Source organism: Meles meles, chromosome 8 (genome assembly GCF_922984935.1).
Source record: "Meles meles chromosome 8, mMelMel3.1 paternal haplotype, whole genome shotgun sequence".
Lineage (NCBI taxonomy): Eukaryota > Metazoa > Chordata > Mammalia > Carnivora > Mustelidae > Meles > Meles meles.
The window spans coordinates 104707957-104733689 of record NC_060073.1 but is presented as its reverse complement, the minus strand read 5'-3'; the positions used below and the strand labels follow the sequence as shown (position 1 = coordinate 104733689).

At 56.1% G+C, this 25733-nt stretch overlaps 1 protein-coding gene across 2 annotated transcripts; it reads right to left on the bottom strand.

The window, feature by feature from the left end:
- Positions 1-93: 93 nt before the first annotated feature.
- On the bottom strand, positions 94-24330 carry USP2 (ubiquitin specific peptidase 2). 2 transcript variants are annotated; one of them, XM_046016728.1, is made up of 13 exons: positions 24137-24330; positions 15254-16071; positions 3549-3599; positions 2918-3041; positions 2407-2518; positions 2199-2309; positions 1955-2019; positions 1632-1735; positions 1460-1540; positions 1231-1309; positions 890-997; positions 586-706; positions 94-297 (listed from the first exon to the last, which is right to left on the bottom strand). In XM_046016728.1, the coding sequence occupies exons 2-13, from the start codon at positions 16028-16030 to the stop codon at positions 210-212; spliced, it is 1821 nt and encodes a 606-aa protein (XP_045872684.1). In that variant the 5' UTR covers positions 16031-16071; positions 24137-24330; the 3' UTR covers positions 94-209. The 2 variants fall into 2 exon arrangements, with proteins under 2 accessions (XP_045872684.1, XP_045872685.1); XM_046016729.1 differs by lacking the exons at positions 15254-16071; positions 24137-24330 and adding an exon at positions 6868-7272.
- Between the last annotated feature and the right edge of the window lie 1403 nt (positions 24331-25733).

Below are 25733 nucleotides of genomic sequence, written 5' to 3'. Positions count from 1 at the left end.
TCTTCACGCCAGGTGGCTCGGAGCTCCCGGCTCCCGGCTCCAGACCCTGACTGGGCTGCAGCAACTCCTGCTCGGCAGCGTTACTTTGCTTTATTTTTCTCTTATTTGTCAAGTTCTTTTTTTTTTTTTTTCTTTTTGTCTTAAAAAAAAAAAAACTTAGGGCGTGGGGCCACCACGGGGAAGGGAGAAAGAGATGTAGCTCCTCGCTGCTACATGCGGGAGGGCGGACTGGCCAGTTCGTAGAAGAGCAGATAGGCGTCGCTGGTGCGCACTTGGCTGGAGGACATGGGTGTGACACTGCGGAGAGAGGAGGGGACGTCAGAGAGAGCCCTGGAGAAGGGGGCCACCGGGACACACTTGGTGGGGCTGGCGGACCGTGAGGGTCCACTGCTCCTCTACCTAGCTGCCCCGGAAGCCGATCTCTTTTGCAGTCTTCTAGAAATTCTGCAAAGGGGTGGCAGGCTCAGGCATATTACGTGGCCTTTTGGCTCTGACCTCCTCCATCTGGTCAAAGGGGAAGCCACACAGGTGGGTGAGGTACAGGTGTCTGGCAGCCAGGACAACTGCCTGAGAGCTCTGTCTCACCTGGAGTCATTGAAAGTGTGCCATTCGCCTGTCACTGGACTCCGGCAGTAGGCTGTATAATGGCCACCCATGGTGGTTCCAGAGTGATTGGACACAGCGTACAGGTTGTAAACAGCGTGGTCTGGGGAGGAAGTACAAGGTTTCAGGCCCCCAAAGCATTCCTTGTCCCACGTTCCCTCTCCCTCATGCCTCTATTCCTGATTTTCATTAGCACTCTTTGGCAGCTTCCTCCCACCTCCTGGCCTCCCATCTGGATTTTAGGTCCTTGTGCCTTGTTTCTGCCCTCCCAGCCGAAAATACTCACTGGTGTTTTCTGAGGCAAATTCTCTCAAGTCCAGGTCTCTTAGTGGGAAATTCACAAATGTTGTGAGCTTGCTGGTTCGTATCCTGGATTCTGAGAACCGCTTCAGGTCTGGGGTTGGCATTAAGTCAAGGACAAGAGAGGGTGGCAAGGGTAGTCAAAGTAAAGGGGACTGAGTCCTAAGAGGGTGAAGCACTTCTCAGAAGCAAAAGAGCAAACCGGGAAAGGAAAGTCTACCAAGTTTCCTTTTCCCTGCTCTGCTCGCCCTCAGTTCAGCCCCTTGTCATCAGTCACTCCCTAAAGGCAAGTCCAGCTTGCCATGGTGGACTGGATCTTAAGGATACGGAGCACCAAGATCTTTGGGAACCTCTGGATGGAGAACTTCTTTATACATCGTTTTCTGGCTCGGCATCGACAGCACATCTGCAAGCCAGGACAAACAGAGCTACAGAGGACTTGGGGGAGAAGTCAGTGGGCTGAGTCCAGGAACTCCCAGGCTGCATCTGCTGGTGACAGGTCTCCCCACAGCAGTCTCTTGGGCGTGTGTTCTCGCTCCCACGGGAGGGGACTTACCGGCTTTTCATCGCCGTCAAGCACGTCCTCTTTGGTGAAGAGCCTCATGCAGTCCATTAAAGTCACCTCAGGATAACCTCGCTGGGAGAGACAGAGAGTACGAGTCACAGAGGTCGATGCCGTGAGAGGATAAGAGTGGGCGCTTCCAACGTGCGGCAACAGGGGCACGTACCTTAGCGATGGGCAGTGAGAGGTCCCAAAACGGATCAAAGACTGTCGAGCAATAACCACAGTCGGTACACGTCAGGGAGCTCTTTAGCTGCCCAACAAAGAGATCTGTGGAAGAGATGGGACAGCCGAGCTTAAGCCAGGAGAAGAAGCGCACGTCTTCTCTGGGCTGTGTGCCCTCTCAGCGCTCCTGCCTTTGTCCGTGGGCCATTGGGCAGAAGGGAGGTCCCCTGAGAGGATGACTCTTAGGGCTTTTCACGCTCACGCTCTGCTCAGGCAAAAACAGTTACCAGGGAAAGCAGGCCTTCCTCCCATTCATGCACTTACCTCCAATCCGACTGTCTTCCCGTTCTAGATATTTCCTCCACATCTGTCGTCCTTTCTCATCATCACTAGGAACCAGAGAGAGGGAGACAACTGGGTCAGAGCTCATGCCATGAGCAGTTTATGGATCCATCAGTCTAAATCTTTAATATTTAAAATTCTCTCTAAATTATGACCCCCAAAGAAGTCAGCCAAACACTTAAGTTCACCAAGTTTTTTTTCCCCACAGCGTTCTCCTCTTACTTACGGAAGATGATCGAGGTTCTCAGGGTTGGACTTGGGCCTCACTGTCACTCGGTTCACCTCGTTGTGGAGCCCATCCAGAAGAAAGCGAAGAAACTCCTGAGCATCTTGCTGACTGAGTCCAAAGAAAAGAGTGAGCAATAGCTCTCATTCCAAGAACCACCCTGTGGCCGGTACCCACCCTGGGGAGGACATGTGAGCAAGGCTCTTACTTATAGCCAACGAAGCGTGGTGCGTATCTCTGGATCTGGGTCTTGAACTCAGATGGGCTCACCACATCATTGGGGGATGAAGTCCATATGGTCTGGATTAGTTTTGCAAACTCTATTGGAAGGAGAGGGTAGACAGGGGGGCGTGGAGGACAGGTGAGATGTTTTCTGTAACAAACTCAAACTAGAATCCCAACAAAAAGAAGCCGGGGGGGGGGGGGCGCCTGGGTGGCTCAGTGGGTTAAGCTGCTGCTTTCGGCTCGGGTCATGATCTCAGGGTCCTGGGATCAAGTCCTGCATCGGGCTCTCTGCTCAGCGGAGAGCCTGCTTCCCTCTCTCTCTCTGCCTGCCTCTCTGCCTACTTGTGATCTCTGTCAAATAAATAAATAAAATCTTTAAAAAAAAAAAAAAAAAAAAAAGAAGCCAAAGGGAGAAAACCAGGAGGGACACATAGAGCACACAACCACTGATGCAGCAGTGGAGCAGAAGCAGTGTCCAGGGCCAGGCTCCTCACCTTCCATGAGGGCTGTGTGGGCATTGCTGCTGTGGCTGAGATCCCGCATGTAGAGCCTCTGAAGGCAGTAGTCCCTCAGCTCCCGGGTGTTGCTCAGGCACTGCAGAATGGAGTTCATGAAGCACTGCAAGAGATCACCTGCTCAGTGAGACACAGCCCTGTCTGGCATGTCCACTCCCCCAGTACCAGAGGCCCTCTGGCTCATCTACCCCAGAAATGAACACTCCCAGAGCCTCAAGTTCCTCTTTCTGTAAGGGAAAGGGGCGCCGCGGGGCCAACTCCCACTGGCGGCACAGGTGACGTAGCTGGTTATTGACTGTGAGGTGTGCAGAAGGGTGTGGGTGAGCCGGACAGAAGTGGGTGGGAAGTGATGGATGTCCTTCAGGATAAGGCTCCGGGAAAGCAGCTGACAGTAAAGAGGGCAACTCCCCTTTAGCAGTGCTTCCTGCTGGGGGCCAGGAGGGAGGCGGCGCCCCAGCCACTCTGTAAAACCCACCAGTCAGGATGGGCAGTATAACTGGCCTCTAGAGGACAGGGAGTCCGCAGGAGCTGGAAGGGAACTCTGGCCAGATGGTCCCACTGGGACAGGAGCGCGTGGCCTGAGGCAAGAAGTGGGCTGGGAAGAGCTCACCGTGTTCCCAAGGTTTCGAAGACCAGCCAGACCCTGGGCGCTCTTAGAATTCTGGAAACAAAGAACACACGGCATATGAGGCTGAAGGCAAAGAGGCTGGGCCAGTGCTAGGCTCACTCACACAGCTTTCTGCCAGAGCCAGGAGGATCAGGCACACACATTGTTCTCTCTTCTACACACAACACAGATACTCTGCAGGGCTTTCCTTTCCTTTGTTGACATGTGTTTTCCCCGATCTGTACATGCCTCTTCAGTCTCTGCCATACTGGAGGCTGGAGATTAGAGCTAGAGCCTAGGAATTCATGTATTTGATTCCCAGCTACAAGGAACTCCGGGTCCCAAATCTGGGCACTATCTCAAATGACCCACTTTTCCACCCCTAGATGTCCAATACGCGAAGCAGCTGTTCTAACAGGCGCTTCAAGGAGATCTTGAAATGTTCAATGACAAAATGTCTGAAGTGAGTTTAGATCTTCAGCTTGAGGAAAACTGAAGTTGGCCTGCCATTCTGAATTGCCGGAGACAGGTGGAATTCCTTCCAGCTGAGCTCAGCTCCCAGAGGCTGATTAAAACCTGGGAGAATCCTCCCTGCCTGGCTCAGGTTTCGGCATCCTGACTGGTCACTGGCTGGGAGCCCTTCTGATGGCAGACTGTGACCACACAGGGGGTAAGCACCTGGCTGCGGGTGCCACTCTCGTTCTCGTCCCTATTGTGGAGGTTGGTGAGGGGGCTGGAGTGAGACAGCTGCTAGGTCCAGTTCTCTTGGCTAATCCTGGCCCTACCTGCAAGGAGTCAGAAAACCTTCGGGCTCAAAGGGTTAAAGAAACAGTGGGCAGATGAGCCTGCCACCCCCTCTCTCAGGGAGGGGACCTGGGAGCCGGCAACTCTGGAGCAACACTGACTGGGGCATGCGTGGGGCCAGCTCAACCCTGATCAGAACAGGAGCCTGAAATAACTCAGCTAAAATTACTCATGCCGTGTGCTGACAAAGCCCATGAGGTTGTCAGCTCAAGGGGGTGGGGTGGGGAGAGGCAGGCTGAAGGAGGGCTTTTCTCAGGAATTGCCCTGCTGATCCCACAAGTAAGAGGATCCCTTCTTGCCAGTTATCAGGTCTGACACTAACAGATAGGGAAGGAAATATACTCAGAAGAGAGACCAGGTTTCCACCTGCAGTTAGCAAGCAAAGCGTATTGGCAGCAGGTGGCCATAAGCATCCTTGAATTCTGCCAGTGCTAGCAGTATATGGCCCCAACCACAAGATTTTAATCTTTCCTTTCTGACAGTCTAAACCCTGATGTTCCTGTAAGAGGACCACAACAGAGATAATTCCCTGGACAAAGACCTTATCAGGGTTTTCAGGTAGACCTGGAGAAGGACTTCCCTGGTGCCCCAAAAAACACTAAAGTCTCCATGTTGCCCTTTGGAACTAAACGTTAAAGCCTGTCCACCACAGGATACGCGTCCTCCCCTCCCCAAAGATCCACTCTCACGCTTATTTCTGGCATTGCTTGTTAGTTCTTACCCCCTGGGCCTCAGACAACATCTGTCTAAAGGAGCTGCAGAAGCAAAGCCTGGTGATCATGTCAGTGTCCACCAAAGTGGGCCTCCAGCTGAGACAGTAGTCCCTCAGCACTAATGGGGACAGGGCAGTGGAAAACTGGAGGTGTCTTTGTACTGAGGCACTTCTGTGGCGTTGACATTTTTAACTCTGACCCAGCACAGTGAGGGTCAAGAACACGTCATCACCTATGGTTACTGTTCTTGAGAATCTAACTCTACTAACGGCCTGGCAGGTATAGAGATGGGGAAGGTTCCTTTACGGCTTTGCTTGGACCCTCTGTTCGTTTTCTTTTTGTAGGGGTGGGGGTGGCTTGTGCCTTTGTCTAAAATTTCCTGAATTCAAAACTGCTTGCCAATTTCTAAGCGCTCTGTGTAGAAGGCGGCTGGATGAGAGGAGTCGGGTGGGGGGGTGGGATGGAGGGGAGAGCAGGGCTGTTCTGTGCCCAGCCAGATATTCTTCTGCCATGAATAGGAAATCAGGAGCTCCAGGGAAAGTCAGCACTTTCCATTCTGGAGAGGAACAAAATGTCCCAGGAGTGACCTTTCTTATGGGGAAAACAATCCTACCTCTGGGCCGACAGGGAGAGGCTAGAACTGGAGAGGTTGGGGGAGAGACCCCACACAGCGAGCCTCTCACCGGGAGAGAAGGAAATGACTCCAGTAGCTATGTGGAGTGCATACGCAAAGACTTGAAAGAGTCTGGATCAAGAACTTCCTTAAAATCAGTCATCAGCAAACCTACCCTTGACTCAGGGGCAACCACTGATCTAAAAGGTCAACGCCACCTCCACGGTGAGTGGACAGACAGCATTCGCCCTCCGTGAAGGAGCAGGGGGCTCAGGGAGAGCCCGCTCTGGGTTAATGGGGAGGAAACATTTGGGGATGTGGGTCATATAAGCAAGGCTGATTGAGGTTTGTGTCTTTACACTCAAGACCCCAGTAAAGGGCTTTCCTGCTTACTTCACCTGTGCCATGAGGGTCAGCCATGAGTCCTGGCTGCGGCCAAGGAGCCTGGTGTGGCCCTGGCACGGGGCAGTGCACGCACTGCCAACTCGGGAGCTGGTGCCTGTTATATAAGATCTGTCAAGCTCTGGCCCCTTCTTCCTTCCCCAAGGGGGCAGTGCCCAGCTTCTGGCCCCAGCATTACCCTGGGGCGGCTACTTCATCTGAGGGATCCACTGCCCACTTAGCAGAACTGGGGGAGGGCAGGAAAGCAAAGGGAAGCTGCCCTCTTTCACCTGTCTGCGACTCCTCTGCCCTTCACCGGGTCAAAGGACCCCCGTTACCAACCCTTCGGGAGAGCGCCCTTTGGGGCTAGTGAGGAGGGGGCAGCTCTTTCCGAACAGCCTTTCTTGCTGGGTTTTGGCCTTGGAGGAGTCGCACCGCCAAGTCCAGCGTGCTGCCGGCTCCCTCACACAGCGAGAACTAGTCAAGGTTACGCTTTCCTGCACCTGTCCTGAGAGGTGCCAGGAATTAAGAGCCCAAGGGCCACCTGGTGCCCGGGTCACGAAGAGAGAGAGGAAGAGGGGGGGCTCAGGGGCTGGGACCTCAACAAGGGGAAGGGGCCGCGAGTAAGCCTGAGATCACCTGGGGAGGGGGCATTCCTTGCCGGGAGACCCTAGGAAAGGAGGGGTGGGGGCTGGGAAGAATCGGTCCCCCGGCCCCGGAGCGCGCGGCAGATGGGGGTGGGGGGCGTCCCGGGGAGGAGGCGGAAGTCCAGGCCCCCGGCGTGGGGGTCCCGGAAAGGGGCCCCGCGTACCTTGGCTTTGTTGAGCAGGAGCCCCACGAAGGTGGAGAGCAGCAGGGAGGGGGAGAGCGGGGAGCGCGGCCGCAGCTCCTTGGCGAGGGCGGGAAAGGGGGAGGCCGGGGGCTCCTCGGGCAGGGTCACGGTGTACGAGGTGCGCATGCTGGGGGGCGGGCGGCGGGCTCGGCCCCACGCCTAACGTTGGCAAAGGGGGCGCGGGGGAGGACCGCGCGGTGCCACGGCCGGACGCTGAGGCCGGAGAGGCCGCCACAGGACACCGTCCGCGGCGCCCGGCGGTAACTGCTTCGGCCCTCCGACCGCGCGCTCCTCCGCCTCAACCTCCCCGGAGCGCGCCGCCAACCGCCCCGGTACCCGGCTCTCGCGCTCCGGCTGAGCGGCGGCCCAGCCGGCGCCTCGGGCCCCACGACGTCAGCGCCGGGGGCGGGGCCAGGACTCCAGCCCCGCCCCTGGCGCCCGCACGCGGCCCTGAGCGCGGCCGGGGCCCCGCCCCTCGTCCCCCTCCCCCGCCCCGAGCCTCCCGCAGAGCCGCCCTTTGCCAGGGAAGCCCCCCGCCAGCTGACCCCTGCGGCCTGGCTGCCGCCGAGACCCGCCGTCCCCGGGAAGGGCGGGACGGGCGCGCCGAGCCCCGCTCCGGCCTCGGTGTCGGGACTCAGGAGGACCCCCCACAGGACTCTGTCAGTCCGGTGAGCGTCCCCCCCAAACCGGGCGGCTTAGGGTTCCCGACTTCTGGGGGTTGCCGGGCATTTGGCGCACCCTGTGAAAGTTCCGTGCTCTCCGCGGGGGGAAGATGCACTTGCGCACAAACTTTTGCACGTCGTTCAGGGGGACTCAGGCCCTCCTGGAGCCCGACACGCACACAGCTCGTGAGGGTCTGTGGGCCCCCGACTTAAGAGCACGGATTTCCCTGGCGTCAGCACTGAGCCCTCCCCGCCCCCCGCCTCTCACAAGTCCCAGTTCGTCCCATTATCAAGGGAGGCAGTGCTCCCATTTTATAAGGTACAAGAGGTCACTGTCCCATTTGGCTCCAGGGAAGAACATTTTCTGGCTTCTTCTGTCCAGTTACCCAGCTCCATCTCTCACAGAATCTCAAATTTTGGTTTGGTTTTGGAAGGTGGGAACAAAGTACCACCGCAGCGGGGACGCAAGTGCTCAGCCCGGGTGGGGGCAAGGGGACTGCTCTGACCCTGAGGGCCTCGATGCCTGAAGAGCAGAGGTCTTTGCATTTCATTTCAGATGCTGTACCGCCCCTCACCTATCAGGGACCCACACAGAATCTGCCTAGAGAAAGTATCTTGTTTGGAGCCTGCTGGCTATTTTTAGCCAGTATTTTTAGCATTTAAAAATACTCTGAGAAGCAGCAGCGTGTGCTGTTACTCATCTGTGGCCTCCTTCTGTTCCTCTTGGCATGCTCATGGCCACATGTACACGCGTCCCGCTCACACGACCTCAGCCACATGGCAAATATCTCTGGGATGCAGGTATGGGGTGGGCGATGGTCAGCAAGGGCAGCGGTGTGAGGATGGTGAGCGCCCCTGTCCCTGTCCTCACTCCGTGACCAGATCCCGGAGGTGCAGCCTCAGCCTTCTCCCTGCTTCCCTCTTTCTAGGCACACCCTTTCCAGTGAGTCCTACAGTGTCTGTAGCAACGCTGGCCTTTGATGACACCACACTTCTGCCCGTAAGCTCCTAGAGCACCTGACTCCTGCGCCCGGCTTGGAAGCTGAGGTAGCTCGGTCTGTGAGGCTGTCTGTCCACAGGCTCCTTCGTCACCACCCTCGCCCTTCTCTGACCCCCGCTGCTAACCAACCTGCTCTTACTTCTCTGCTTCAGCACTTGCCTTCTCTCACTTAAAAGACAAAACTGCCACTGATTAAGTACTCACTAAATGCTAGCACGGGCTAAGTGCTTTATATGTATTATCCTGGTTAAGGTTAATTTGCATAATTAACGCAGTGATGTAGGAACTATTATCTCTATTTTCTAGATGAAGGTCCTTAAGTCCTGAGAGGCCAAATGACTTGCCAGAACCACAAAGCTAATAAATGACAGTGTGGGGCTTTGAACCCCAACCTGGCTTATGGCAAAACCTGTGCTTTTAACAATTACCAGGAGATTCTGGAATGCCCTTCCCGCTCCCCGCCAATTACCTGCTTGTAAAGTCTGCTCAAAACTTGTGTTTTCCACCAAGCCCTCTCTAAAGAACTCCATTCAGCGTGGAACAGCCCATCACAGCATAACCCCTGTCTACTGGTATTCAGCTTACACCGTGTTAATTTATCTTAATATGTTTATCTTTGTTTTATAAGTGCCTTTAAGGCTCCTGTAAATGGTTTTAGATCGTCTGTGGCTTGTGCGATCACACTGAAACCTCCTCGGGCAGGGCTGTGGGTTCTCTTAGTGGGCGCTTGATAAGTGGTGTTGATCTCATGTCTAAGTGGGGGCCGGACCAGGCTCTGTTGAGTATCCTGGAAGTCCCACTGAGCCTCACAGGGTGGGGTGAGTCTGGATTTGCATGCTGAATAAGCGTGTTGTGGTAAGTACTGTCTTCACAGGTGCTTCCCCACTGGAGTATTTGGCCTCTCGCCCCATGACTTACGCCAGCAATGTCATGACTCTAAACAACTTAGGCCAGTACTCCCACCGCAGGAGATCTTGGCATTGTGTTAGCACGCTCACTCCCTCTTTCCCGGGAAGTAGAAGGTTAGAGCCATCGCTGGGAGCAAGGAGGCCCGGATGAGGAAATCTACCTGCAGGGGAGCTCTTTGAGAAGCCTGGGGTGAGGGGAAAGAATTCACCTAGGGTCCGGTCTCGTCAAGCAGGTCTGACTGCTGTAGGACACAACCAGCAAGCAACTGTGGCTCATTTCTCAACTGGCCAAACCCCCATGACACCCTTTCTCCGCAGTGCCATTTCTTGAAGCGGGGTGGGGAAAGGATGGATCTTCTGGGATTGGAATCTGGCTCTGGCTCCACGGCTCTGCCTCAAATACGTTGAGCTAATCTGAGCAGGACTCATTCCTGCAGCCCGAGATTGCCATTGCTCAGAACCTGTGCTTGGCCCATGTTCCCTGTGGTTAAGAATTTTTTCACCTCAATCCTTTTTGGCATGGATGGAATAGAAATAAATTAGAGTCGGGGTTAGCTCTGTGAGGGCAGGACTGAGCGTATACCCTGCTTCCTCAGATCTCAGTGGCAGCTTGGTTCAAGGGTTTTGGAAACACTGCTCTGACCCAGGCAAATGACCTCCCCTGCCCCCTCCCCCCACTAAGCACACACCTGTCATTGCCATCACAAGTGGATAGACTGGTGGCTTGATTGACTGACTGAAAGGGGAGGGGCTTGGAGTCCTAGTTGGGGGTTGGGCTTTTAGCCCACAAGTGCCCCTGGGGACAGAGGGCCCTCTACTTCCCTGTATCACTCGGACCCCAGGAGGCCAGAAGCTCTGTACTCTTTCCAGCCCTAGGGCAGTCTGGCCTGAACCAGCTGGATTCCAGAGGCCCACACACGTCCCTCTCTTGCTTCTGTTTCTGTGTGGGTGCCAGTTTTACCTATCCATCGAGGTCGGAGGGTGCAGGGGGCCACGTGTGCAGCCTGGGCCCTGAACATGATGTTCATTTGTGTAGCTGCTGGTCAGTGGAGCGGCTCCCCCGCGGGCAGGGAACATTTTGCCGGGCTCGGATTAACTTCTCCACTGCCGAGCCCCACCCCAGCACCATGTTAACTCGTAAGACATCCTGGAGCAGAGGTGGAGGGAGGCAGGGAGGATGATGCTGGGCGCTGACTGAGAAACTGAGCCTCGGTGAGGCGGCACGGAGGCCACCAACCAAGTCACAGAGCATAGCCCGTCTTCAAGGGATGGGGACCATTGGTGTCTTGCTGACACCTGCCCGTACTGCCTGTCCTTTCTCAGCAGCTAGTACTGGTCCTTGGTTATGGGACCCTTTGGCTTCAGGTCTCCTCTGAGAGACCTTCCCATGTCAACAGAGACTCAAGCCCTTAGGACGTTCAGCTTCCTGGGGGCGGCTGAGAGGGTCAGGACAGCCCCAGAGTCCCAGGCTGCTAGGCTGGACAAACAAGACGACGGGGATGCACTTCAGCATGGCTGAATAAACAGAGAAGGCAGGGGAGGAGAGAGGAAGGTCACACTTCTCCACTTCTCACCCCGGACCGCTAGGGCAGTCAGTTCCTGCCGCCTTCAACTTGTTCTCTTTGGAGTAACCCCTGCTCGTTACAAGGCAGCAGTCAAGTTCAAAGTCCCACCCAAGAGTAAAATCACATGACCTCCCATTATATAATCTCCCTGTCACTGAACAGCTGGGCACCCAAGGCTTCAGGAGATGAGTCAGCAGCCCCTTGGCAAATAGGACCCAGGTACTCTAGGTTCCCAGACCTTTCGCTCCTAGCAACAGGTTTTAGAGCAGAGGGCAAGGGTCTGGAAAACGCTGTGTGGGGAGGGTAGGCTGGCAGGCTCTGAGCCTCGCTCCCTGGCTCTGCATCTGAGCAGCAGGTACTCAGCCTGATGACTGTGCTCTGGCAGGCTCTGGGCCAACCCCTGCATGTCTAGGGGGAGAGCAGAGGGTGGCCTGGGTGGGGCGGGGCAAAGGCAGGGCTGAGGCTGGCAGGCAGAATGCCAGGGCTGGGGAGGGAGCAGTTGGAGGGGTGGAGCAGGAGAGGATTAGGATGGATTGTAGGGGTTAAAGCGCAGCCCTGGCAGGGCTCAGTGGGAACAGCTTGTCCTTCCATAGGCCCAGGGAACAGGAGAGGTGGGGCGGAGGGGGGCCATAACCGGGCTGGGTGCTTGGGCTCCAGGCTTTCTGCTGGGCCAACCCACCTGGCCTGGCTTGGAGTCCCCACAGGCGATGGGTGGGGTGGTAGTGAAAGCTTTTTTTTTTTTTTTTTTTGCCAGTTCTGAACCATCAGTCCCTCCCCTCCAATCTGTCTGCATTTTAAACAGCACGTGGAGCCTGGGGCAGCCCTCATTATCTTGGGCTGAGCTGCAGTCCCCCCACTGTGTTTTGTTGGTGCACACGCAAGCATGGGGGTGGGGGGTTTCAGAATTCACGATCCCCCTCCACCAGTCCTCCACTCGTGCTCAGCTGAGTCTGTAATATTCCAAGTTCATGTTGGCTATTATTATTAATGAGGAGAATGAACCTGGTTTGAATTGTTCTACTCCCTGGTTGGTGCCTGCTTTTGACTTTCCTTTATGAATGTCAGCTGTAGTTCAAGTTGGCTACCCGGAGAGCCCCTGGGGCCAGGGCCACCCCAGGGGACCCCAGAAGAGTCAGATCACACTGGACCCTTCACATGATACAAGGGTGGTCCCCTCCCCGCTCCACTCGGATGCCAAATGCCCCTTTTCTGTCTCCTTTTTCACCAGCTCTTCCATAGCATTTTATAGGTTTCGGATTCCTTCACGGCCAGTTTGCTTTGAGCCTCACGACACCCTGTGAGGTGGGCAGGGCAGTATGACCCATCCCTTTTATGGATGAGGAAACACAGCGCAGACGAGCGGTGTCTAAGGTTAAAGAGGCAAACTGTTCCATCCAGCCTCAGGCGGCCCCTCCCTTGCCCACCACCTATGACACTTAACGAATGACACCTGGGGCTGCCTCCTATCACAACTATTTTAAGAACTTTTCCCCCCAAGTTAATTGTGAATGCACTGAGAGCAGGGACCATGGCTTTCATCTCTCTTGCCTCCCGGAAGTGCCTAGAAGGGAGCAAGGAGGACTAACATTTATCAGGCACCTACTGCGTGCCCTACAACCTTTGGCTCCTTACAATGATCTGTGAAGTGGGGAACTAGGGAGACTCTGGTTTTGTCAAGGAAACAGGTGCAGAAGTTAAGGAACCTTCTTTGAGGTGGACTGCTAGCCAGCTGAGCCCCGAAATGAATGAATGAGAAGTTCAGATCCCCAAATGGAGATCTGAAAAGACACTGGACCCAGTCTTAGAAAGAAGTGGTGCGGGCCTCGCCAGCAGGGTTGTTGCAACCTCAGGAGAGGGAGTCGGCGGCAGGAAGTAAGGCTGAGAGCGGTGAGGAGAGGGGGGGAGGCCACATGAGGGTCTGGCCCATGAGGGGCCGTCCCCATCCGTAGTGTCTTGCCTGTGAGCTCAGGGTGAGACACTGGCTCCACTGTAGGGCGTTAATAGCTACTCAGGTGTGCTGTAGGCTGGTTCTGGGTGGGAAGGAGGGATGTTAGGGTGGCTGAGTTTGCCCCAGGGCAATCTGCCACCTCTCTGAGGTCCTCTCTCAAAACTCTCCTCTGTCTGGTCCTGGAGGTGGGGGAGGGGCTGAGGTGTCCCCTGTGGGGGGAACAGGGAGGGCAGCAGCCTCCAGGGAGGGAGGTCTGAGATATGGCTGTGTAGGAAGGAGGCAGAGTTCCAGTGGAGTTTGACACCCCCACCCCCCACCAAGGGAGGAGACCCTGCTCTCATGATTGGGACTGAGCGTGCGTCTGCTGTTTAGTCTGTGGAGAGGAGGTTTTCAAACCTCAGCACGCTTAAAGGTTACCTGAAACGCTTATAAGAAGGACAGATTCCCAGGTATATCCCTAGAGAGTTTGATTCAGGGATCTGGGTTGGGCTCAGGCCCCTGAATGATTAAGCCGCGCAGGTGATTCCTGGGGACCTCACTTTGAGGAACACTGTGTACCATAAAGAACTTTTCTCTTCTGAGCAAAGGGAGGGGGCCTCCCAGAGGCCGTTAGGGCCCATCCACTAAAAGAGCTGCTTTCTGATTGCCCCCGAGATGAGCCCCACCAGACACAGCTAAGTGAATCATGCTCTAGTCCAACCACATGTCCCTCTGAGAACACATACTTCTTCTCCCAGGCCAGGTCTGTTGTCCCCCTGCTTCTCTTCCATCGCCGGCCCTCCAGTGGAGCCGGCCCTGCCTTGTCAGGTTCTACATGCTCTGGGAGGCACCAACTTTTGTGTCTCTGTGGCCCTTCATAGACAGCCCAGCAAGACCAAGACGCTCTAAGACTCTCTAAGTAATGTTATCAAATTTGTCCCCTCAAGACCTTTAGTTATGTTAGGCTTAAAGGTCTATGACCCAGGGGCGCCTGGGTGGCTCAGTGGGTTAAGCCTCTGCCTTCGGCTCAGGTCAAGATCTCAGGGTCCTGGGATCGAGCCCCACATCGGGCTCTCTGCTCAGCGGGGAGCCTGCTTCCCTCTCTCTCTGCCTACCTCTCTGCTTACTTGTGATCTCTCTCTGTCAAATAAATAAAATCTTAAGGAAAAAAAAAAAAGGTCTATGACCCAAAGCCCTACATCTGTCTTGTACCCCTGCTCCCTTTGTCTGGACGAGCCCACTAAGCAGCATTTATTTCTTGCTGTGCACAGCTCTTATTTCCAAAAGGCACCTGTCCTAGAAGTAGGGGACTGGTACACAACACCAAGCTGTCCTGCCCACTGGTTTGTCTGTCCACCTGCCCATCCATCCATCCATCCATCCATCCGCCCACCTATGCATCCGTCCATCTGTGCATCCATCTCTGTCCCCTTCCATTCGATCAGCAGGTTAGCTGTAACTCCACTACAGACTGTGCAGTGCTAGGCCCATGAGGAGGCATTTAGAGATGTGATTTCTTTCTCATTCTTTGAGACCTTGCCACCTGATGGGTACACTAATAACTAAAGAAAAGGCAGAATGTAGTCAGGACCCCAGAGAGGTGTGTTCACAGATTAGATGCAAGCCAGCCTCTGGCAGGACCAGAATACAGAGGTATGGGATTATCTAAAGCCCTAGACAGAATTGTTTCCAGCATTTTCTCCAAAGACACATACATGATAAGCACCGCTATCCAGGCACTCTGGTCCTGAGACAGGACTGGTGTCCATCAGAGGGGAATCCCTCTCCCCCTGATGTCTTATGCCCAGATGGTAAGCCAGGTCCCCAGGCTGGGAAGTAAAAGCCCGAGCAGGAGGAGAGAGACAGCCAGAGCAGGGAGGCCTCTCTTACCACAGGGAGCACTGGCGGTGCGGGGGCCTCAGCATTCAGTCCAGGATGGCGCAGGGCCTGCAGGGGACCCTGGCATGCTGGGTGGCAAAGCGGAGGGTGAGCACTGCAGTGTATGTGGGGGTAACCGAGCATTTCCGGGAGCACTGTTGGTTGGGCGTCCAATGCAGGGGTCGTGAAATGGGTTTCCTAGGGAGAGTGGGAAGGCCCCTGAGCAAGGCACTGAGCCACAAGGGTACCAGACATGCTGAGATGACTACTCTGGCTCGGGCTGCAGGAGAAGCTGTCACAAGGTTTGGGAAGGAGACCTCTGCTTCGATCAGCAGTCAGAAGGGGAGTCCATCCTTTAATTGGGGTCTTCTACATCCTTTGCTGCCTCCCCAGCCCATCACTGGGTTCCCAAGGGGCAAACTCACCATGGTGTCTCTCCCTGGGGAGCTGGAGCGGCTGGACCCAGGGGCTTGGCCCTTGCTCTTCTCCCACAGACTGTAGCGGCCACTGGGTCGGTAGGTGGGGCTGAGGACTTCAGGGACTCGAGAGGTTGGGGCCTGGGCGGGCACCTGAGGCGCACTGCCCTTCCGGCCATAGTTCTCCAGGTAGTCGGCCAGGTACTCCGAGCGGCTAGCTGCCTGGTAGAGGCCCTGCAGGGCGCACAGCTCCTTGCGCGTGCGGGCCAGCATGGGGCTGCGGCCCAGGTTCCCAGGGTCTATCCGGTAGCTCTCTGAGGTCCGGAGGCTGGAGAAATCCCGGGCCAGGTCCGATTGACTGTTTGACTTCTTTTGGGTCAGGGTTCCACCCTGGTCACGGGCAGTCCCAGGCAGGTAGCTGAGGGAGTTGTTGGTCACTCCGTAAGGGAATCCGCTGCCCCCGCTGAGTCCGCTCCCTGAAGGCCGCTCAGTGCCCCGAGTCTGGCTCTCGGCCCGCTTACCTCCCCCGATGATGTCAGGTCTCAACAGGGGGCGGCCCCTGTCATAGTCCAGGATGGAGGAGGGACCATAGGTTCGGGGACGGGTGAGGAAGCTGGTCGGGGGGCCTGGCTTAAAACCAAGCTTCTCCTTCTCCAGGAAGGAGGCAGCCAGGTTGGCCCCGTAGGAGGAGGGAGTGTAGGTGCCATAGCCCGATTTGGCATAAGGGGCATCTGTGTAGCGGGCCGATTCTGTATAGCGCTTCAGGGTGGAGGAGAGCTGGGACATCCTTCAGGGCGGCACTCAGTGGGTACTGGGAGCCTCATGGGCTGGAAGACAAGGAAAGCAGTTGTCAGAGGGCCCTGCCAGGTGTCAGGCAGGGTGCCCCCATCCCTCCTCTTCATCCCCACTTGGCCGGAAACGCAGATCTCAATGAGAGACCACACGGTCCATTTCCACGAGAGGCTGGCCCACCGCTAAGAAACACACCTTATGCTTGTGTATTCACACCTGAGTGAGAGCACAAGATGTGAGCTGGCTTCTACAAACCACACAGGGCCACCAGTCAGCACATCCTGGCTGCTCCAAGTGCTCGCTTGCAAAGCCCTAGACATGAGGGTGGGGACTGCCCTCCCTCAGCAGCCCTCCAGGTGACCCGCAGTATGCCAGCCCAGATCTCAGCTGCTCCCTCTCTTCCCGCCCTCAACCCCTGGACTGAAAATGCCGGCCATTTTAAGAATTAAGTCTAATTCTTGGGGCGCCTGGGTGGCTCAGTGGGTTAAGCCTCTGCCTTCGGCTCAGGTCAAGATCTCAGGGTCCTGGGATCGAGCCCCACATCGGACTCTCTGCTCAGCAGGGAGCCTGTTTCCCTCTCTCTCTCTCTCTGCCTGCCTCTCTGTCTACTTGTGATCTCTCTCTGTCAAATAAATAAAAAATAAAAATCTTAAAAAAAAAAAAAGAATTAAGTCTAATTCTTTCTGCTGAAAGGAGGAGCAGGAATCTTTTTGGAATCCTACATTGTCTGAGCTGGAAAGGCCCCAGACCATTTGGTCAGATCCCTGGTGAGGAAAAGGAGGCTCATGAGAGGAAGCAGGGGGACTAGGGGAGGCGGAGGTGAGTGAGCATGGGGCAGGAAGTGGACTTGACCTTAGTCTCCAGTTACAATCCCAGTTTTTCCCTGGACACGGTCACCTGCTCTGGTGGGGAATCCTCGTGTGGCAGAAACTTCTTTCTTCACGGATCTAACTCAGGTGGCTCTAAGCAGAGTTGGGGTCCTGTGGCCTCCCAGGGGTTCCTCTACCAACCTTCAAGCCAACAAGCTCACGGTGATGATTTGTGCAAATGGGGCCCCCTAGAGGCTAAAATCCTTTACTACAGGCGGTACTCCTTGTCCCCACACCCCACTGCAGCTGGGGTGGGTCTGGTGAAGGCATATAGGAATCTCTGAACTGGGGGGCTGTAAGGATCCTAAAGAGTCATCCCCCTCCTTTTAAAAAAAAAGATTATTTATTTATTTGAAACAGAGAAAGCGAGAGACGGAGTATGAGAGGAGGGGGAGGAGTGGAGGGAAAGGGAAAAGCAGACTCCCTGCTGAGGATCATGGTCTGAGCCCAAGGCAGACACTTAATGGACTGAGGCCCCCAGGCACCCAAGAGTCATCTGTTGGACAGATGGGAACAACGACACTGATGTGCCCAAGGTCACAACTAGCAGAGCCAAGATTGGAATTCAGGTCTTTCAGGTTTCTAGTCCGGTGCTCTTCCTGCTGGACCTTGATTCATCCCTTCCCATCAAGTTTAAGTTCACTTGGGGACCACCGAGTCCTTCTGTCACCCTAGGTGTGCAGGCTTCATCTAAAATGGAGCTCGAGGGGCGGGCAAAGTTGCTTTGGAGAGAGGAACAAGTAGGATCAGGCCTCTTTCCTAGAGGCTATCAGGGGTTCTTGGGGGGCTCCTGCAAGGGGAGCGGGACAGAGACCTCTAGGAACCTCAGAGTAGTGGTAGAGGGCTGGTTGTGGCTTGCCCCGTGACTGACTAGCTGGGTGATTTTGTACTAGTCATTCAGCCCCTCCGAGCCCCCATCTCCTCACCTGTACAACGAGTATAATCATCGTCATTATGGTTCCTACCTCACAGGGTTGTTGCGAGGAATAAATGAGATAATAACACGGGAAGCCCTCAGCTCCAAGAGTGGTTATTATCTGTTCCCCCAACCCCTGCCAGGCTCTGGGCGCCTCCTTTGTAGGCCTGTAATAATGTGAGGGCTGGCTGTCTCCCGGCCTGGCCGGCTTTTGACCTCAGCCCGGGGCGCCAGGCTTCCCCTGCATCTCTCTGCGAGGTATGCCAGTGAGCGGGCAATGGGCAGCATCTCGCTGTGCTGCAGACACTGGCTCGGGCAGCCCACGGCCTGCTCTAGTCTGGCAGCCCGGCCCATTTGGGTAGAGAGGAGTTGGGGCCAAGCCCTAAACGCTGATGGCTTGGCAGAGGGCCCTAGCAACTCAGTCCATGCAGGGCGTGGGATAGGTGCAGGGGTGGGAGATCAGCGGGCGGCAACCTCCATATGGAGCCCAGAACAGAACTTCTAGACCCTGCCAGAGACCAGCAGCAGTTTTCAGTCTGGGCAGGCTCTGAAATGCCTGGTCTACATTGACTATGTATACTATGTATGCCCCATCTTCATACACACACCCTGGCCCACTGTGTTCCCACCGCCAGCACAACTCCCACTCCTTTCTAGGAAAAAGTGACTGGAGGGTGACCTTGTGCAGGGTTAGAGGGGAGCCACAGCTCTCCTTCCATCTGCTTGGCTTCCTGGGGTACAGAGAAGGAAGAGTGCGAAGCCTGCGGGAGGCCGAGAGAGACACAGACAGAGGCACCAGGGCGGGGGCGTGGGACGAGTCCTGCTCTATTTCACTTTGGAGAAACTCCATCAATAATTCAAAGTCAAAGAGACTCCAGGTCTCGGGAACTGGGCTCTGGGACACCGGGCAGCCAATCAGATATGGCCTTCCTCCCCCCCCCCCCCACCCCCAGGGCATGAGCTCATGCCTCCTCCCTGTGGCTTTCACTCCCCCTCCTCCACACTAAGGCTCCCAGGGAATTGGTATTCTGCAGGCAGTGCCCCAGACTCGTGACCTCTCCTGGCCCTGCTTATGACGCAGAAGTGCTGCGGCCAAACAAGGTACAAGGGACAGGGACAGACAGCCCTGGGAAAGCTGGCAAGGATTCCTTGGGAGGGGTTGGGGCTAGAGGCGGAGTCACACCTTGTATCCCAGGAGGCCTCCTAAATCCCCATTCTCCTGTCTGCTCCAATCTGGCAGGCGAGTGGCAGACCACCACCCCCCTTGCCATAGCAGCCTTGGCTGGGGGGGGAGGGGGCGTGTCATGCCGTCACTAACAGCTCCCATCCCTAGCAGCTGCCTTCCAGTGCTGACGTTGGGCTTTGAGTTCCTGTGTCTGGGGAGAGGGTCCCTACTGGGGCTGAGGCCTTGAGCAGGCGTATTCCCTCCCCCAACCCCTAGTTTCCCTCTTGAGAAAAGTGTCAACACCTTCCAGGTGAGCCAACAGCTTGGGTTGGTGCCCCTTGGTGTTACCTGACACGGCTGTCCCTGGAGGCCGCAGAACACACCATGGGTGGGAGAGCAGGCTGGGCCCTGGCTGTAGGCTGGCTGGCTGCGCAAGACAGGGACAGGACGGGCACTCACATGGCTTGGAGTCTCCTCGTTGCCACAGGAACGGCCTGGACTGAATGGCCCTTTCATGGGGCAGCGGGAGGCGAGCCGATTGGCTGGAATCCCCCGTCTCCCTCCCTGCCGGGCGTGGGGCCCCTGCTGCCCTGCTCCTTTTGCTGTTTACCAAGAGCTGGCAAGTATAGGCATGTGGCTCTAGGCAACTCCTCCCCAGGTGCCCGCCACCTCGGACAGCAGGGGCACACCACCTGCCAGGCTCCTCCTCCGTGTCATCTTCACCCGGGCGCCTCCACTCTTCCCTGCTCTGCCAGAACTCCCCTGTCACTTGGCTCAGTTTCCCCCTCTTGGGAGGTGCAGCTGCCTTCCCTCCACAGAGCCCTCTGCTTCCTGAAAGGACACGTGAGCCCAGCGACCGTGACCCGCCAGCAGGCCGCGAACACCTCTGGACCAGGCACTGCGCGGAGCTTCTTCCGTCGCAGCTTCCACGCGGGTCCGCGGCAGCCCTCCCTGGACCACTGCCTGCCCAGTGCTCCTCGCCGCGCACTTCCTGCTGGGTGTCCCCAGAGCCTCAGCGCAGCTTTAAGTTTTAATTCTTTCGGAGAAAGAATTTAAACTTAGAAGCATCATGTGAAGGTTTAATGACTTACCTTAAATCAAAGTTGGTATTTTTATTCAAGATTCAATAGACTAGGAACGAAATAATGAAACTTTGAAGCGTTTAGCATTCCTATTTCTGAAGTTTCTGAAGTTTGAAACTCTACAAAGACTTGGAACACCACGTACCCACGTGCCAATCCTCACGATTGGCCCCAGCAGTGGGTGCCATCCTTACACCCACTCGCTCATGAGGAAACCAGTGTTGGCGGAAGTGACGCGGGTTCCCCAAGGTCACGCTGGGGGAGCAGTGGCCACATAGGACTGGCACCTGTTCTCGGCCCCTGAACAGCCACCCTGAGGCCAGCACCTCCACTTCGCACTTCCCTGGCCTCTCCCTGACCTGTGGCCTGAGGTTCGGGGGGACACAGGCATCCCCGTCTATGCCACAATGTGGCAGGTACAGACTCCCGCAGGAGGCGCCCCTTCGAGTTTCCATTGCGGGCAAACAAAAGCAAAGCCAAGTGCAACCTGAGCACCAGTACAATTCTGATCCGCCAAGAGATGGTCCAGGAGGCCTCCATTTCACCCGCAGTGCCAAGCTCCCGAGTGTCCCCGGGTCCTGGCATTTAGCGCCAGCCAGGGCCTTTGGCCCCGGGCCTGGTTATGGACATGCCCCCCAGCCTCCTACCCTTGCTGCAGCTTGGTCCACCTCCCCAAGGCACCTGGGCTAGATGAGTCAGGGGTTAAAATGAGCCCTGTCTCCCTGGGCAGCCAGCCCCCGTGCGTCAGTCACTGTCATTTCCTGTTGCTCACGTGAAGGGCTCCCTAACCTGCCCAGCCAGGGGAGGGACTTGCTCCCCAGGAATCTCAGACACTCCTGGCCCCCAGGGTAGGGGATGGGTAATGTCCCACATCCCAGGAGCCTTCGTGGCCCCTCTCTGCTCAGATCCACTGTGCTTTCTGGGGGGAAGGCATGCCAGCTTCTGTGGCCTTGCCACTGCCTGGATAGAAAGCCCCTAGCTGGGTTTCAGAGGTGTGCCTCAACAGAGTTCAGTCCTCCTCTCCTCCCCAGGTGTCCAGGACAGGTGAGTGGGGAGTCCCAGCCAGTCCTGCCAGGTGCTTGGGAACCTCCACAAGGGTGACCTCAGAGCTTCCCAAAGCCACTTGCTAACACCATTGGAATGAGGCACAGCTGATGTGCTGACCTTGAAAGGTAAAGCGGGCTGAGAGAGGGGTCCCGTCTCCCTGAGGCTCTGACCCGCTCTGACCCGCACTCCTGTCTGCTTGGGCACTGTCTGGGCACAAGCATCAGCTCCTAGGTTGAGGGATGTCCTGGCAGGTGTGCTGGCTGCGGGTAGGGTGGAGGGCCTCCGTGGGGGCTGTTTGTGCTTGCCTTCTCCGTCCCCAGCTGCCTCCGTGTGCCTCCCCTCCAATGTCACCAGCAGCTCTGTCTCAGGGGCTTGCACCCATCGGCCCATCAGTTTAGTGCCTAATCTCTTGCACGCCTTGGCAGGGGGCCATTCAAGAGAATTTGAGTCCATCTCTGTCTCCCATGCTACTTCCAGTAGTTGCCCCAAGGCTGGGAGGGGGTGATGGGATGAGAGAGACTGGAGAGGACGGTGAGAATCCTGACTAGTGAACAGGGGGGTGGGCCCAAGGTAGTGTCTCTACAGCAGGCTTCTGGATTTAGGGTTTGGAGAGGGTAGCCATCTCCACACTTCCAAGAAAATGCAAAGGAATGGGCCTACAGGCAGTACTGGTATCCTTCAATTCTCTTTCCTAAACCCATCTGTCGGGAGCTCTCCTGGTGCCCCCACCCCACGGGAGAGTCCCAGTCTCCCTCCCTTTCCTCCAGGGCTTATCTTCCCTCTATCCTCCGGGCCTTCACCGTCCATCTTGCCCCAAGCACTCCTCCAGGCCCAGCTGGGCAGCCCATCACATGCTCCCCCAAACACACACGGTCCTCGGGACAGCGGGCCCCATAAAGTTCACATACTACAGGGGCAGCTACTGACCTGTGTCCGGGGGCAGTGGACAGGATCTGGGGGCTTCTCCTTCCCCAATGAGGCAAGGGACCGTGGTGGAGAGCCCCGAGGCTGGAGTCCGACTGGGGCTGGGTAATCTGGAGCTCAGGTTACCGACTCCGATATATATAGTATCTTATCTGACCTCAGAGAGATGGCTAGCTCAACTCACTTGCATTCCAAGCCCAGGGAGAATTAAAGGGGCAGTGGCAGGCCCTCCCTTGAGGTGCTGCCCTGATGGGCCATTGCCAGGCGAGGAGATGGTGCGAGGGCTCTCTGAAGGGGGACATTTTCAAGTGGAACACAAGGGGGATCCGAGGGGAAATGAGTGGAAAGAGGACAGAGAATGGAGAGAAGGGGGGAAGCCTCGGTGCTAATCTAAATCCTCCCTTGGAGGCGGAGTACACCTAGAGATCCAGGCACACACGTAGTGAGAGGCAGGCGGGACCTGGCCTCAGGGGTTCGGTCCAAACTCTTTTCTAATGGACTTCTAGGCCTGGGCATGTATTCCCATTCTTTCCCTTTTATTGGCTCTCAGGCAGTGGGAAAGTCATGTAAGCCATCTGAACCTTAGTGATTTAATCTGTAAAACAGGAGTAAAAAGTGTAATAATGCTATACCTCACAGTGGTGAGGATTAAATAAAATAATATTTATAAATTTCCCGGCACATGGTAAAAGTTCAATAAATGCTAATAATGACTATACCGAATACTTCCACTGCTTATGATAATTAGTGGCAGTATTTGTAGTAACACCTACCACGGAAACCTTCCTAGGGAGAACAGGGCCTCTGGGTCACCCCTTGGGAGTGCTGTGTTCTAAAGGCAGAAAAGACCCCATGGTTTTTTGTCCCATAACTGGCAAGGGCAAATGACTCTTGCTATAATCCCAGATGTCCAGCCCATATAGTGGAGAAGAGCCTACTTCGGCTCCTTCCCCCTTTGCCTAGAAAAATATAGCAAGGGCGGCTACCTGGAGGCTAGCAGGAGAAAGCTGCTGGGGGGGGTGGGGTGGTGGTGGTTCCACTCTACCTGTCGGAGTGCTCAGGATTCCAAGGCCACAGAGCTGGGCTGGGCAGGCTCCCAGGAGGATGGAGCAGGATTCTTAACCTCTTGGGCCTTGGTGCTCTCGTCTGCTCCCAGTCTGTGTCTCCTGTTTCTCGATGGTTCTCCCTGAGGACTGGGAGTACCCAGGATGGTGCCTCCACCCTGTCTCAGCAAAGGCTACTGACTCAGCTTGGGTCCCGGTGATGTGCTTCAGAGGACGCCCTCGTCCCTGGCCCTCATTCCAGTCCTCATTCTGATTCCAGCTTGGCATGCATCTACAGTTCCAAAGGAGTGCGGGATGCCCCAACCCCAGCCGATCCAGCTCTCCTTTCCTCTACTTTCCAGGGTTGGACTTGGGGGAACCTTCTCATGCCCATGCCTGGGGAGGTGAACGTCACCACGATCTCCAGCTCAGCCCCATTCTAAAAGCAACCAGACGTACACTCCTCAGAGGACAGCTAGAGTGGGTTGACCAGGGCTTGCCGTGGCTGTTAAGTCTAAGTTACTCGGCTTGGAGCACCGCGTGCCTGCTTCTGGTTTGGGATTGGTGAGAATTTCAAAGATGCCTCTTTCTGGTTTGGGATTGGTGGAAAATCTCCCCTTGCACTTCACTGCTGCCCTACCCCCACCCCCAGCCCTTCGGCAAAGTGACCGGAGACAGCCCCCAGGAGCTTCAACAGGGCGGAGTAAGTGAACTGGACGCACACGTGGGGAAGGGGTTGTCAGTGTCCAGACGTCACTCTTAGGCCATATACCGCACAGGGCACAGAGACGCGGACCTGCCCAAGCAGCATTTCCTTAGAACACACTGATCAGCACACAGATGGCTCCTCCTGGCACCCTGGGCTGTTAGCTGGCAGCCCCCTCCCCCCTCCCCAACTGGCACCCACAGCTGGGGCTCCTCCGCACAGCTGGCGCTCGCCCTACATTTCTGGTGCCCATTCTACCCAGGCTGTCGTTGATACCTCACTTTCGGAGCCAACAACGGCGCTGACCTCCGCATCCCTCCTCCCTAGTCTGCGACAGGTGGCACGTACCTGCCTCTTCTCCGAGGATGGACGAGCGGAGCCGGGCACAAGCATGGAGCTGCGGGTGAGTCCCGGCTGGTACTGGCGCCGCGCAGTGAGCAGCAGCTGACGCAGAGGGCTCCCTGGCCTTGGCTCCTGCCCGCCTCTCCCCCACCTCCGCCGGGGGCCCACTAAGGACCTCCCCGGGAAATCGGCGCCACCCAGCGGGCAGCCGCCTCATTGCGCCCCGGCCGGCAAAACCACGCCGCGCGTCTCGCGTCACTGAGACGCGTCACGGCTATTGGCTTGTTCCTATTGTGGCGTCAGGAGAGCCCCGCCCGGCCGGCGTCTCCCGGGCGACCGGTATATACAGAGAAGCACGTGCAGGAAGAGCACGCGAGCTCGGAGGGGGTGGAGCGCGACGAGAAGCGGATCAGTGTGCGGCGGGACGGGAACGGCGGGGAAGGTACTGGAGACGAGGAGGGGTTCTGCGGAGGAGGCCCAGAATTCGAGCCCTAGGGTACGTGTATCAACTTCCAGGTTTGAGGGAAGGCCAAAGGTTCCCGCTCCTTTCCCGCCGGTCTGGGAGGGGGCTTGCTCTTCGGCCTCTCCTCCTTTTCTCCCCGCTTAAACGCACCCTCTGCTCAGTTTACTAACGTGAAACCCGTGATTGGTGATGATTGGTGATGGCTCCCTGAGTGGGTAAACGGAGGCGCTCAGTTAGTGGAGGGGAGCCTTCTTACTTTCTCAAGAAAAAGCCGAGAGATGACCTGGACACTCCCCTTCAGTTGTGTCGCTCATGCTGCGGAAGAAAATCACACGGCCAGGTAAATTGGTGCCAAGGCCGCCTGGGTGGCTCAGTGGGTTAAGCCTCTGCCTTCGGCTCAGGTCATGATCTCAGGGTCCTGGGATCAAGCCCCGCATCTGGCTCCCTGCATAGCAGGGAGCCTGCATTCTCCTCTCTCTCTGCCTGCCTCTCTGCCTACTTGTGATCTCTCTGTCAAATAAATAAATAAAATCTTAAAAAAAAAAAATTGGTGCCAAGGCAAACCCAGGTTTTCCATTTCACCTGGATTGTCAGTCCTTCCAAGTGTGCTTAGCTCCTGCTCCCTTCCTCTATGGCTGCTGTGGCTGTCCGTCACCGTTCTCCTCAAGTCCTTCCTTGTCTTCTATTTCCCAGGGAGACTGGGGCCAACCAGGAGGGGAATACTTAAATTTCTGTTTACAAACACATCTGAATCCATTCTCACCTCTGCTCCGGGGCAGTGACAGAGGCGGCTTCCTCTCTTGTCCAAGATGAGTCCCTCCTGATCTCAACTCTGCATACTCCTTGGGGCCCTCATTCCATCACGTTTTATGGATAGCTGTTGGATGTACTGGATCCTCTTCTAGACACAGGGGGAGCCGGAGTAAACCAGCAGGCAAAACTTTTGCCTTCAAGGAGCTTACATTCTCGAAGAAGCAGAAGACAATAACGAAATAAGTGAAATCTGTGGTGTGCTAGATGGCAGGAGGAGCTCTGGAGGCAAATAAAACAGGGTGTGTAAGATGTCATCAGACATGGTCTCAACGAGAAGGTGACATTTGAGTGACCTGAAGGAGGTAAGGGAGTGAACCATCTGGCTAT

What these genes read in the sequence shown, in the direction of transcription:
- USP2 (XM_046016728.1), bottom strand. Translation starts at nt 16,030, where the DNA reads ATGTCCCAGCTCTCCTCCACCCTGAAGCGCTATACAGAATCGGCCCGC. An exon ending in CCACGCTTCGTTGGCTATAA is followed by an intron (nt 2,310 to 2,406) that starts GTAAGAGCCTTG and finishes CTTTGGACTCAG; the next exon opens with TCAGCAAGATGCTCAGGAGT. An exon ending in ATTTGCCTCAGAAAACACCA is followed by an intron (nt 707 to 889) that starts GTGAGTATTTTC and finishes CTTCCTCCCCAG; the next exon opens with ACCACGCTGTTTACAACCTG.